The 13,508-nt window shown below is 42.5% G+C and overlaps 1 protein-coding gene across 1 annotated transcript in view; it reads right to left on the reverse strand.

Annotated features, from left to right (window-relative positions):
• The window catches only part of LOC109903522 (collagen alpha-1(XXII) chain), a 60,931-nt gene that overhangs the window by 12,329 nt on the left and 35,094 nt on the right, over positions 1-13,508 (reverse strand). Inside the window, exons 21-39 of the mRNA XM_020500291.2 lie at positions 13,408-13,443; positions 13,258-13,287; positions 12,894-12,947; positions 12,675-12,728; positions 10,029-10,082; positions 9,391-9,444; positions 9,204-9,257; positions 9,020-9,073; positions 8,660-8,713; positions 6,855-6,899; positions 6,683-6,745; positions 6,500-6,553; positions 6,089-6,130; positions 5,772-5,804; positions 5,258-5,311; positions 4,860-4,913; positions 4,030-4,083; positions 3,892-3,945; positions 692-745 (exon numbers count right to left, since the gene is read on the reverse strand). Coding sequence (XP_020355880.1) covers positions 692-745; positions 3,892-3,945; positions 4,030-4,083; positions 4,860-4,913; positions 5,258-5,311; positions 5,772-5,804; positions 6,089-6,130; positions 6,500-6,553; positions 6,683-6,745; positions 6,855-6,899; positions 8,660-8,713; positions 9,020-9,073; positions 9,204-9,257; positions 9,391-9,444; positions 10,029-10,082; positions 12,675-12,728; positions 12,894-12,947; positions 13,258-13,287; positions 13,408-13,443 — 951 coding nt within the window. The remainder of the gene's footprint in view (positions 1-691; positions 746-3,891; positions 3,946-4,029; positions 4,084-4,859; positions 4,914-5,257; positions 5,312-5,771; positions 5,805-6,088; positions 6,131-6,499; positions 6,554-6,682; positions 6,746-6,854; positions 6,900-8,659; positions 8,714-9,019; positions 9,074-9,203; positions 9,258-9,390; positions 9,445-10,028; positions 10,083-12,674; positions 12,729-12,893; positions 12,948-13,257; positions 13,288-13,407; positions 13,444-13,508) is intronic.

Raw genomic sequence — 13,508 nt, forward strand, 5'->3', positions numbered from 1 at the left:
ATGAGTTACAATATGATGTCCCTAGAACACATGAGTTACAATATGATTTTCCTAGAACACATGAGTTACAATATGACGTCCCTAGAACACATGAGTTACAATATGATATTCCTAGAACACATGAGTTACAATATGACGTCCCTAGAACACTTGAGTTACGAGTTACAATATGATGTCTCTAGAACATATGAGTTACAATATGATGTTGCTAGAACACATGAGTTACAATATGATGTCCCTAGAACACACGAGTTACAATATGATGTCTCTAGAACACATGAGTTACAATATGATGTTGCTAGAACACGTGAGTTACAATATGATGTCCCTAGAACACATGAGTTACAATATGATGTCCCTAGAACACATGAGTTACAATATGATGTCCCTAGAACACATGAGTTACAATATGATGTTCCTAGAACACATGAGTTACAATATGATGTCCCTAGAACACATGAGTTACAATATGATGTCCCTAGAACACATGAGTTACAATATGATGTCCCTAGAACACATGAGTTACAATATGATGTCCCTAGAACACATGAGTTACAATATGATGTCCCTAGAACACATGAGTTACAATATGATGTCCCTAGAACACATGAGTTACAATATGATGTCCCTATTGCAACACATTTGAGATCACATGTGTTTGGATGCATATAGCAGTGATAAGATTACTGACCCTCTCTCCTCTCTGTCCAGCTATTCCAGGTGGTCCAAGGGTTCCAGGGATGCCCTGTGTCATAGACAGAGAGAGCAGTTCAAGGCACACGTTAGGTTAAAGGTTAGTTTAAAGCATTAGGGATGTCCTCGGACACCAACAAACAAATTCCATATGTTTAAAATGTTTTTGGATTGTCATCTCCACAGTCTACTGCAGAGATAGCCTGCAAAGTAATGTCATACTTTCCAGGTCCATACCCAAACAGTTCGAACTACTAATTTTGAAAATTACTCTCTCCAGAAATAAGTCTCTCACTGTTGCCGCCTGCTACCGACCCCCCTCAGCTCCCAGCTGTGCCCTGGACACCATTTGTGAATTGATCGCCCCCCATCTAGCTACAGAGTTTGTTCTGTTAGGTGACCTAAACTGGGATATGCTTAACACCCCGGCAGTCCTACAATCTAAGCTAGATGCCCTCAATCTCACACAAATCATCAAGGAACCCACCAGGTACAACCCTAACTCTGTAAACAAGGGCACCCTCATAGACGTCATCCTGACCAACTGGCCCTCCAAATACACCTCTGCTGTCTTCAACCAGGATCTCAGCGATCACTGCCTCATTGCCTGTATCCGCTACGGAGCCGCAGTCAAACAACCACCCCTCATCACTGTCAAACGCTCCCTAAAACACTTCTGTGAGCAGGCCTTTCTAATCGACCTGGCCCGGGTATCCTGGAAGGACATTGACCTCATCCCGTCAGTTGAGGATGCCTGGTCATTCTTTAAAAGTAACTTCCTCACCATTTTAGATAGGCATGCTCCGTTCAAAAATGCAGAACTAAGAACAGATACAGCCCTTGGTTCACTCCAGACCTGACTGCCCTCGACCAGCACAAAAACATCCTGTGGCGGACTGCAATAGCATCGAATATTCCCAGCGATATGCAACTGTTCAGGGAAGTCAAGAACCAATACACGCAGTCAGTCAGGAAAGCTAAGGCCAGCTTCTTCAGGCAGAAGTTTGCATCCTGTAGCTCCAACTCCAAAAAGTTCTGGGACACTGTGAAGTCCATGGAGAACAAGAGCACCTCCTCCCAGCTGCCCACTGCACTGAGGCTAGGTAACACGGTCACCACCGATAAATCCATGATTATCGAAAACTTCAACAAGCATTTCTCAACGGCTGGCCATGCCTTCCGCCTGGCTACTCCAACCTCGGCCAACAGCTCCGCCCCCCCCGCAGCTACTCGCCCAAGCCTCTCCAGGTTCTCCTTTACCCAAATCCAGATAGCAGATGTTCTGAAAGAGCTGCAAAACCTGGACCCGTACAAATCAGCTGGGCTTGACAATCTGGACCCTCTATTTCTGAAACTATCCGCCACCATTGTCGCAACCCCTATTACCAGCCTGTTCAACCTCTCTTTCATATCGTCTGAGATCCCCAAGGATTGGAAAGCTGCCGCAGTCATCCCCCTCTTCAAAGGGGGAGACACCCTGGACCCAAACTGTTACAGACCTTTATCCATCCTGCCCTGCCTATCTAAGGTCTTCGAAAGCCAAGTCAACAAACAGGTCACTGACCATCTCGAATCCCACCGTACCTTCTCCGCTGTGCAATCTGGTTTCCGAGCCGGTCACGGGTGCACCTCAGCCACGCTCAAGGTACTAAACGATATCATAACCGCCATCGATAAAAGACAGTACTGTGCAGCCGTCTTCATCGACCTTGCCAAGGCTTTCGACTCTGTCAATCACCATATTCTTATCGGCAGACTCAGTAGCCTCGGTTTTTCGGATGACTGCCTTGCCTGGTTCACCAATTACTTTGCAGACAGAGTTCAGTGTGTCAAATCGGAGGGCATGCTGTCCGGTCCTCTGGCAGTCTCTATGGGGGTGCCACAGGGTTCAATTCTCGGGCCGACTCTTTTCTCTGTATATATCAATGATGTTGCTCTTGCTGCGGGCGATTCCTTGATCCACCTCTACGCAGACGACACCATTCTATATACTTCCGGACCGTCCTTGGACACTGTGCTATCTAACCTCCAAACGAGCTTCAATGCCATACAACACTCCTTCCGTGGCCTCCAACTGCTCTTAAACGCTAGTAAAACCAAATGCATGCTTTTCAACCGTTCGCTGCCTGCACCCGCACGCCTGACCAGCATCACCACCCTGGATGGTTCCGACCTTGAATATGTGGACATCTATAAGTACCTAGGTGTCTGGCTAGACTGTAAACTCTCCTTCCAGACTCATATCAAACATCTCCAATCGAAAATCAAATCAAGAGTCGGCTTTCTATTCCGCAACAAAGCCTCCTTCACTCACGCCGCCAAACTTACCCTAGTAAAACTGACTATCCTACCGATCCTCGACTTTGGCGATGTCATCTACAAAATTGCTTCCAACACTCTACTCAGCAAACTGGATACAGTTTATCACAGTGCCATCCGTTTAGTCACTAAAGCACCTTATACCACCCACCACTGCGACTTGTATGCCCTAGTCGGCTGGCCCTCGCTACATATTCGTCGCCAGACCCACTGGCTCCAGGTCATCTACAAGTCCATGCTAGGTAAAGCTCCGCCTTATCTCAGTTCACTGGTCACGATGGCAACACCCATCCGTAGCACGCGCTCCAGAAGGTGTATCTCACTGATCATCCCTAAAGCCAACACCTCATTTGGCCGCCTTTCGTTCCAGTACTCTGCTGCCTGTGACTGGAACGAATTGCAAAAATCGCTGAAGTTGGAGACTTTTATCTCCCTCACCAACTTCAAACATCTGCTATCTGAGCAGCTAACCGATCGCTGCAGCTGTACATAGACTTTTGGTAAATAGCCCACCCATTTTCACCTACCTCATCCCCATACTGTTTTTATTTATTTACTTTTCTGCTCTTTTGCACACCAATATCTCTACCTGTACATGTCCATCTGATCATTTATCACTCCAGTGTTAATCTGCAAAATTTTAATTATTCGCCTACCTCCTCATGCCTTTTGCACACATTGTATATAGACTCCACCTTTTTTTTCTACTGTGTTATTGACTTGTTAATTGTTTACTCCATGTGTAACTCTGTGTTGTCTGTTCACACTGCTATGCTTTATCTTGGCCAGGTCGCAGTTGCAAATGAGAACTTGTTCTCAACTAGCCTACCTGGTTAAATAAAGGTGAAATAAATAAATAAAAAATGTAAATGAACCTACCACATTGCCAGGCAATCCACGGGTGCCCTGCGTACCCTGCAACCCTGGAGGACCCTGGAAGAGAAACAAGGCTTCATTCACAACTGTCTATATGTAGAAGTATTATCAAATACACAGTCTTAAGGACCCAAAACTTACAGGGTCTCCTTGTCTCCCAGTCTCTCCTTTAGGGCCGATGTCTCCTTTAGGGCCCTGAATTGAAGGGGATAACAAACAAACTTGCCAGTCATTTAAGGATATGAAGGACGCTGAAATCATTCACTATAGTATGTCAAATTATGTCAAATCAAGTACGTTTGATTTTCAATTTTCCAATGGATGACACCTTATGTAGAGTCCTATACAATGTACGGTGCAGAGAACATCGACGGAACCACGGAATCCAGACATTAAAACAGAATTCAACAATATATTTTTTATTATTGAGCTTAGCAGGGAATGAACTAAATGTATTGAAAAGTATTTAATTTGTCCAAGTTTATCATAAGACATGAATAGAATGCATCAGCGATTCGTATTTCCTGCAACTTTGTGAAGACGCTCTATCCGTTACCGAGGAGGCTAAGGAAAACCGTCTTCTCAATGAAATGTTAACTACAAAGTATCCTATGCTTACCTGGCAGAAAGATATCATGATTATTTCATCAATTCAGGTTATTTGTTTTCACTTGTGCAAAACCACCGCTAAACAAGAGCCTCTTGCTAGGTACCCACTTGAAATAAAGGGTAACTACGCTACAATGTTTCCCAGACCTAACAAATTGTCTCCTGGTGTGGTTTAAGCATTGTAGTGGACTTAGAACATGCATTTTTGTTGTTTTTCTAACAAAACAGAATTAGGCAAAAAATTAAATGGTTTTTATATTGCCCAACTTATGTTATTGTTACTACATGGGTTGTGAATAGGTGAGTGTCCAATTATAAATAACATTTGATTGACTGACTGACTGATTGATTAAACTCCTTACCTGTGGTCCAGCCAGTCCTTTAAAGCCTGGTTCACCAGGCAGTCCTCGTTGACCCTTCAGACAACAAACGGGTTAGTAACATCCCCAGAATTATGTTCAACATCAAACAAATTATAGCGTATTTTGCTCTTTTGCAATGCCAGATGATTCCTTTAAAAACCAAACACACAGTGCCCACCCTAGTGGTGGAGTGCTGTCACTATTTTAGTACACATAGAGAGAGCACTGTAAGTGCAGCATGGTTGATGTCCATTTGACTCCAAATAAAAGAGGGCACTTGAATCGATTCACATCTCTTCTACCATCTAGTGGAGAGTTTGGAGCATTGCTGATTTTCCCAAAATGCAGCCTTATGTTACTCCTTTGGTAAAAGGCTAATTTTATTCTGAATAACTCACAATCTCTCCTGGATTCCCCTGCTCTCCCTTTTCTCCTCTCGCTCCAGGATTTCCCTATGGAGAAAGAAAAAGGATGAACGCATGTCCAAGTTGGGAAATCTAGCTGTATAGTAAAACATGTTGTGTACAGTTTCTAGGACTGGCCACACACTGTTATTTTGTATCAACTAAACACCACATAAAAACCCGAAGAACATTTCTCACACAGAGCAGTGTCTACCAGCCAGGTCACACCAGATCGACTTCAGTATTCAACGTTTTTCCAGGTCCCCAGGATGTCAGGAAATGCCTTCAATACAGTCCACTGGGGGCTACGTGAGAGCCTATTACATCTAGTAGGCTAGCGGCCTTAAATCGCGCGCTCCAGCCCCTAACGATCGCGGATCCAATCCCAGTGCTAGACACTGGTTTAAATGTTTTATTTTCTGGTTTAACCGTCCCTGGACAAAAAAAGTTGAATACTGAGTAAGTTGAAGTAAGACAGTGAGATCTTGTTGGTTTCTACAGTACTTACAGGCTCACCAGGCTCAGGGATAACATTGGCGACCTGAGAGAAAAACACAACAGAGAGAGAGAGACAAGTTATCCAACAAGCATCCTCAGATTGCAATGCACTTTTCCAATATGTTTTTTGTTTGCTTAGTTGTACATGGATCATAAAAAAAAATATATATATATATATATATGCATGACACAAATATTATTCGGATAACAGACATGTCAATTTTCACAGTTCGAATTTACTCCAATACGTCCTGTCCTTCAATGAGGTTTATTACAGTGTCTTAATATGGTCTTTTGCTCCATTCAACATCCCTTGACTTTACTCACATTTCCTGGTATTCCTGGAGTTCCCTTGGGTCCTGTGTCACCCTGAGGCAACACACACACAGTGTGGGAATGTTAATTAGCTCATTACAACACACTAGTCCCCTGGTGGTAGTTAGTGAGACAAAGTGGAAAGGGAAGTCTCTGTGACTGATACACCCTCTGGTACAAGCAGGAATTATCTTTCATGCAGCTAACATAGCTTTTATGCTAATAAGCATGCTTATCCAATCCCTCCTCAAACAAAACACAGTGTAACAAGAATCTTGTTCACTGTTACTGACTGTCAATAACACGTTCTAGTAACAGTAAAGGTAAGAGATCGTACGGCATTTAAAGGATGTTGTGACACACAGTAGCTAGCTGTTTACATGAGAGTCTTTGCAGATCTATCGTCTCATATCTCGGTCTTACCTTGTCACCTTTGTCACCCTTCGGCCCAAAAGAGCCATCTTGTCCCCTGTCACCCTAAAAAAAGAAAACACAAGACATAAACAAGACCGTAGTACACAAGGAGATTTAGATGCGAGCTGCCGTTGGGCTGAAGCACACATTTCAGGAATGTGGCTTTAATGATGGCTATGAGATCAATCTCACCTGTCCTCCTTTCTCTCCTCTTGGTCCAACGACCCCTGGTTGTCCAGTTAAACCAACTGGTCCCTGTAACACACACACACACACACAGAGAGAAAGATTAAGAGCATGTGGGATGGGGCACTTTGAGTTGAGTATAATGATTTAAGGTGATAGCCATGTATTATTGACTTACACTCTCTCCTCCAGGTCCTCTTGGCCCAGGTGTTCCTTCTTCACCCTATAGGAGTGACACATTCTGTCATCAAGCCATATGCAATAAGAAAGTGTTAAGTCTATAAATGCACAGCAGTGGCAGTCAGTGCCGATGAGGTTGGACGATTTTTTTAATGAGCATGGCCTTATTTCCATTACAGCATATTGGATGGCTGTCATTCATATTCCGTTCACTACGTGATACTAGAATTTTCCCTATACCCATCATGAGGTTGCTGCAACCTAGCATATGAATGAAAGTTTACGACATAAGTGAACACAAAATTCACTTAAGTGAGACAAAATTGAGGTGACTCAGTGACACTTGCACACTCTTGCCTGCATCTAGCGGATATATCTAGCTATCCAACAGTTGCAAACGATAGTTTATATTGGACAAATGCAAGTATGTTTATCCCCGTTTTGTTCCGTTTGCTTCCGTTTAAGAAACGTTTTTCAACAGAATCGGCAGAATGAATACACCCCTGATCAAGCGTAAACACACAGTCCCGTTGTAGTCCTCGCATCCATGCGCTCTCCTCTCACCTCTTCTCTTTGCTTGTGGACTTCACTGGACAACACATCAGATGTATGCGACCAGATGAAAAAAACGTTCCAAGCCAAACCTCTACACACAGCCTACATCGTTGTCACCATAGCTAAAGTAACTTCATAGTCAGCATAGCTAATAGAACTAACGCGCAGGTAAACCCGCTACAATCAAGCAGTAACGTTACAGTGTAGTCAGTAAGCAGTTACACAGGTGGCAATACACTTGTAAAACCAAAAGCTTAGCTTGACTTGGAATAGTTCCAGTGTTCTGTTGGATAGTCATAGCCAGCTAGCTAATATAGCATCCCTCTATTTGAGCAGGGTGTTTTTTTGAGCAGGGATGGAGCAAGCTCCATTTGCTAGCTAAGTGGAACTGAGAGTAAAAAAAAGACTCTCACTATAGTATATATATTTCTCTCTTGCTTCTCCTTCATTTTAGAAGAAATGAATTTGTTCAAAACTGTTCAACTGTTGTCTTTCTCTATCTTTGAGTCAACTACTCACCACATGTTTTGCACTACCGTGCTAGCTAGCTGTAGTTTATGCTTTCAATACTTAATTCATTCTCTGATCATTTGATTGGGTGAACAACATGTCAGTTCATGCTGCAAGAGCTCTGATAGGTTGGAAGACCAGATCCTCTGGATGTTGTCATAATTATTGTGTAAGTCTATGGAAGGGGATGAGAAACATGAACCTCTGAGGTTTTGCATTGAAGTCAATGTACACAGGAGGAGGGAAGCTAGCTGTCCTCTGGCTACACCATGGTGCTACCCTACAGAGTGCTGTTGAGGCTACTGTAGACATTCATTGAAAAACAGTGTGTTTTTAGCAATTATGTGGAGACGTGGTTATATTTAGTATAGTTTTACCTAAAAATGATAACTTTTTAATGTTTTACCATTTTTGTTTTTATAATTCACTGAGGAAGATGGTCCTCCTCTGAGGAACCTCCACTGATGCACAGGTATATCTCAGAAGGTTTCTATCCAACTCCCTGAGTTGAAACACAATGCCATTCATTTAGTTTTGCTACTCCTTTTCCTATTTAACAATCCCTCCAGCTCAAGTGAAATGGATACTTTAAAAGTCACTTTGGTGTCCAGATATAGGTTGTATCTAAAATGGCACCCTATTGTAATTCCTATGCAGTTCACTACTTTTGACCAGAAGTGCACTATTTAAGAAATAGGTTACCATTTTGGACAAAGACAAAGAGTAGTATCACTGTACCTTAGGACCAGGTTTACCAGGGAAGCCATCCAATCCAGACTCTCCTCTAGGCCCCTATGGAGATGAATGAAAAACACAGCTTTATACATGAATGGTATTGTATCAGATATTATCCCAACTAACACATTACGTTGTCACAACGTTGCAAATAGGTTGTGAAAGAAGGTTGGTCATGGCATTACCATGTGACAACAATCTGAGAACATAAACGTGTCAGTAGGGATAACACGCTGGCACACTGTCCTCCATGCCTTTGGAATGCTACATATTATTAGATGTTTCCTTACTGTTAGTAAGGAATAAAAACCTGAAACATTCAGTTGGTTAGGAAACATGAATCACTATTACTACTACACTGACCTTGTCTCCATCATTTCCTGGAACTCCGTCCAGCCCATCGTTTCCAGGTAAACCCTTTCAACAATAAATATTATATAGGGATACGTCTGGGACATGAGTACTTTGACAATGGTACATCAGTGAATCATATAACATGTCAACATGTAAAATGTAAATGTGAAGAAAAAAAATACAGGAAACTTACAGCTTTGCCAGGCTCTCCTAGTTTCCCTGAAAATCCAATCTCACCAGGTAGACCCTAAGCAAAGAATATATATACATTTTAGCTTTCTATTATTTCATTTCCTCTATGAGCTTTTGGAATGACAGCTGACAGTACATCTGCGCTGTACAGCCTTCAATGTAAAGGATTGTTGGTGCACAGAACTCACAGGAGGTCCAGTTTGTCCAGGGTTTCCTTGCCCTCCAGGAGGCCCCTGGGGACCCTGTAACGAGAGATGGCATCATCATTAAAGACTGTCATCAACCTCAGTCCAACAGGGAAGACATTCTAGGTTGGCCTGATATTCAGTCATAGCTCCAAGCTGTGGAAATATCAAGAGTTATTCCTGGTTGGCTAGTCACACAGTCAGGAAAAAGTCCAGGCCCTCAGGCGCTAATTATTGCTTTTAAGAGCGATATGGAATCTAAATGAATTGATGTCATGTGGATGAGTTCCCAAAGTGGCAGAGCATATTTTCCCTCCAGTGGAAGTGTTTAAGTGAAGCTAGAGTGTTGAGAGATCAGTAATGTCAGGTATGTGGTCCCTGGTGAGTAGTTAACATCAAGAAGAAAATGTTTTTCAATGAGCCAGAGCCTGATATAACAGCTGTGCTGATAACTGACACATACTCCATTCATAATATCAGAAAGAGATCTTATGAAGCAGCGAGTCATACTATTACACATAGCCTTCATGTTCCAACAGATTGTTTTGTCATGGAATATATCTGTAAATGGTCTGATACTGTAGGACACAATAAATAGTACCTGCAATATATAGCACATAGACATGAAATAGGTTTCTTACAGGAGGTCCGGGTAGCCCATCGACACCAGGTAATCCACTTTCACCTTTCTTGCCCTGAAAAAGATAGACGCAAAATCAACCCTCATACATCAAAACATGTCAAAATGGCAGAAAATAAACCTGTGCTTAGTACACTTAGTACAATCAACAATTCACAATTCACTAATACACTAGTACAATTCACTTAGTACAATCAACCCTTTAAAACCTTTGTTGCTCTAGCAACTACTGTATTCAACTCTCTCTCATTCTCTGGATTGTGATATCCTGCCCTCTGCAGGACTGTTTAAGCTAAAGTGTCATGGTTAACCTGAGACGGCCTTAGTGCTGTGACTGATATATGTAAAGGATGGGGGGTGGACAGTTATTTGAGGCTTGTCAGGCAAACAGTTGACTAATGATGGCTGTGGTGTGGACTGCGGTCTGTGTGAGGAACCAGGAGAGCACGGCCCTGTCCACCATGACAGCCCCATTATCACAGCAGACATCCCCTCAGTGACTTCACATCCTCAATACACCTACACACACACACTCAGACCATCCCACATCACACCACAGCAGAGTTCACAGCAGCAGTAACAACAATACTGAGGTACAGTTAAGTGCTACAAGCCACAGCAGAACAGCCCAAAAGGATCAAACTGTAACTAACTGTAGTGTTGAACAGAACAGAGAGGACTAGGCCATGGGTATCCACAGTAAACAGGCTAGACTAAGAGCTCCAGTAAAGATAGCAGATACAAGGAGGAAACCGCAGGTAGGTAGCCTAGCAGTTAAGAGCGTTGGGCCAGTAACTGAAAGGCCGCTGGTAGCACTCCCCGAGCCGACTAGTGAAAAATCGGACAATGTGCCCTTGAGCAAGGCACTTAACCCTAATTGCTCCTGTAAGTCGCTCTGGATAAGAGTGTCTGCTAAATGACAAAACATGTCAATACTGCAGAGATAGGGTGATGCCTTCTCCATACTGTACCAAATACAGTGACATCTCCACATTCATATGAGAAACATATCATTTTCTAAATGTATTGCCATCAGAGCCCTATGACAAAGGTACTCCTCAACACAATACAGTGACAGAACTTTTGTTAAAGTTAGAAAACATCTCATTCCATCAACTGTGTGCTATCTAAACGCCAGCTGATGTTACATCCTACCGCTCGCTCCAGGAGGTCTGGCTCAGTCAGATTACCCAGCAAACCAAAATTGATTCTATAAACGTTCCCAAAACGTTCTAATAACACAAAAACTGTCCATTCCCAGAACCCATTTAGTTATTATATTACCTAAAAACCTAATAAGAACCTTGGGGGGGGGGGGGGGTTCTACTAAGCTATATGGAATTGTTTTAAGAAGGATCATTTAGCTATTGGATTTTGAATTTTAAAACCACTTGAAGTATCCCCCCAGAATGTATTTTTACATTTATTTAACCGTTTATTTTTGGTTCAGTGTCCATATATACTTTAGAAATGATATACTAGAATTTTTTTCAACGTGTACCGGGGACCTTCAGACAATTCTTGTGAGGCCTGTGAGCATCCTAGTGCAAAAAAACAACAACAGAGGGGACATATTAGTGTGTACCCCAAACTGTTCGGTCGCTACGGACAGAAGTTGGCAGATCGGCTGTACTGACTTCAGACGAGACCCAAGACGCTTGTGGGGCTCGTAGAGCAAAACGGAGAGTCTCATCTTTCCACAGACAGGTCATGCTATTTTGTAGGCCATTCAGACGCTACAGACAATTTTGAGAGAAGACCAATTTTCGGAATGTCTCATGGTCTGACAAACACCTCTCTATCTCTGTCACCTATCACTGCAGATGCAGATGTGCAACATAGACGGATGATTTGGATTGAGACACATACCATGCAAAAAAAACTGATATCTCTAGCTTAAACTGACAGATTTGAATGGGTTTGGACATTGACCTTCATGGGTTAAAACATTTTCTGGAGGATTTTCTTTTTTAAATCAAAAACATTATTTTTATGTTTTTGGGACGTTATTGTTATGTCATGCCTATAAAACAAATTGAATTGTTAGATAAAACCCTAAATACAATTTAAGGAAAATGTTAGCTAATGTCTTGGGAATCTTCCCGGCTTGCTGGGTAGTCACTACTGTCAGAGCAGGGCTTCCAGTCTCTGTTACAGCCTTCTGTAGTGTTTTGTGGTGTTCCTGGGGTAGGACTGTTGACAGGTCTGAAGTGGTGGATCTACTACTCATTAATAGAATATCCGTGTATTTATTGTTAGGATATTGACACGGATGTTAAGGTTCATAAACCTTTTACACCATCCCTGTTTCTACGAGACAGTTGACTTCCTAAACTGCCCCTGTAGAAAAACAAAGGGACGAATCCGACAGCAGTCCAACAGCTGTGTACTGCTGTAATACAGATTACTGTGTGCTGTCAACATGCAGTCACTATGACTACAGGGCTTTGATACCGAGAGGCACATTTTTTACTTTTGAGTACCATGTTGAGAAAGTTAGCTATGTGGTTTTGAGAATATGGGAGGAAACCTGTTTGTGCCACGCCTAAACCTCTTATGACTAAAGTACCAGTGAGGTCAGATGTAGGCCTACAGTATAACTGTAATCAAAAGCATGTAAATCCTATAACAAAGGTTAAACTCTTACCCTTTGGCCAAACTCTCCAGGTTCGCCAGGTAAACCAAGTTGACCAGGTGCACCCTAGGGGAAAAAAGCACTTGTCATTTTTCTACCTCAGTTTGACTGGTAAAGCTATAGAGCCAGTGGGGCCTTTTTTGTGTTTGTCTGTTATCTATACAGATAACATAATAGGGATAAAGATGAAGGTGGGGTCTACAGAGGAGGTAATAAATTGTGGTTCCTTACAGGGGGTCCTGGGGGGCCGTCAGGCCCTGGAGGGCCACGAGGTCCTGGAGGTCCCTGGAACACAGAACAGACAGAAAAACATAACAGAGTCAGAGTCCATGAGAGACAGACATCACTTACTAACAATACATTGTATGTCACAGGAGCATTATACTGTCCATGTTACTGCAAACATTACTGTGTAGTAACTCAACCTCTGTGCAATCTAGTGTACTTTCCTTCATGACCTTACATGACACACTGTTATTCTATGGCAACAGATGGAGACTTAGTAAAGCAGTTGATGGTTTTAAAGATACAGACCCATGCACAAAATACTGGACAGAAAAATATGAAGATAAAATGACTATATCCATGTACTCACATCCACTCCTTTCAAGCCCTCGCTTTGAACCTGTGTGGTGGTTTAAATAACATTTTCAGTATGTGTTTTTACAATCACTCTACGTTGGATCAGGTTGGCATTGGCATCCATGCTAGTGGAGTATACAGTACATGACGTTAAAAGACTTACCATATCCCCAGGCATTCCAGCAGGGCCCATCTCTCCCTGCAAGACAGTGAAACCAGAAAGGAATTTTTAAAAAGTTGTCTCTTTAAATCATTTGTGTGGTT

This window comes from Oncorhynchus kisutch, linkage group LG14 (genome assembly GCF_002021735.2).
Source record: "Oncorhynchus kisutch isolate 150728-3 linkage group LG14, Okis_V2, whole genome shotgun sequence".
In the NCBI taxonomy this organism is placed as follows: Eukaryota; Metazoa; Chordata; class Actinopteri; order Salmoniformes; family Salmonidae; genus Oncorhynchus; species Oncorhynchus kisutch.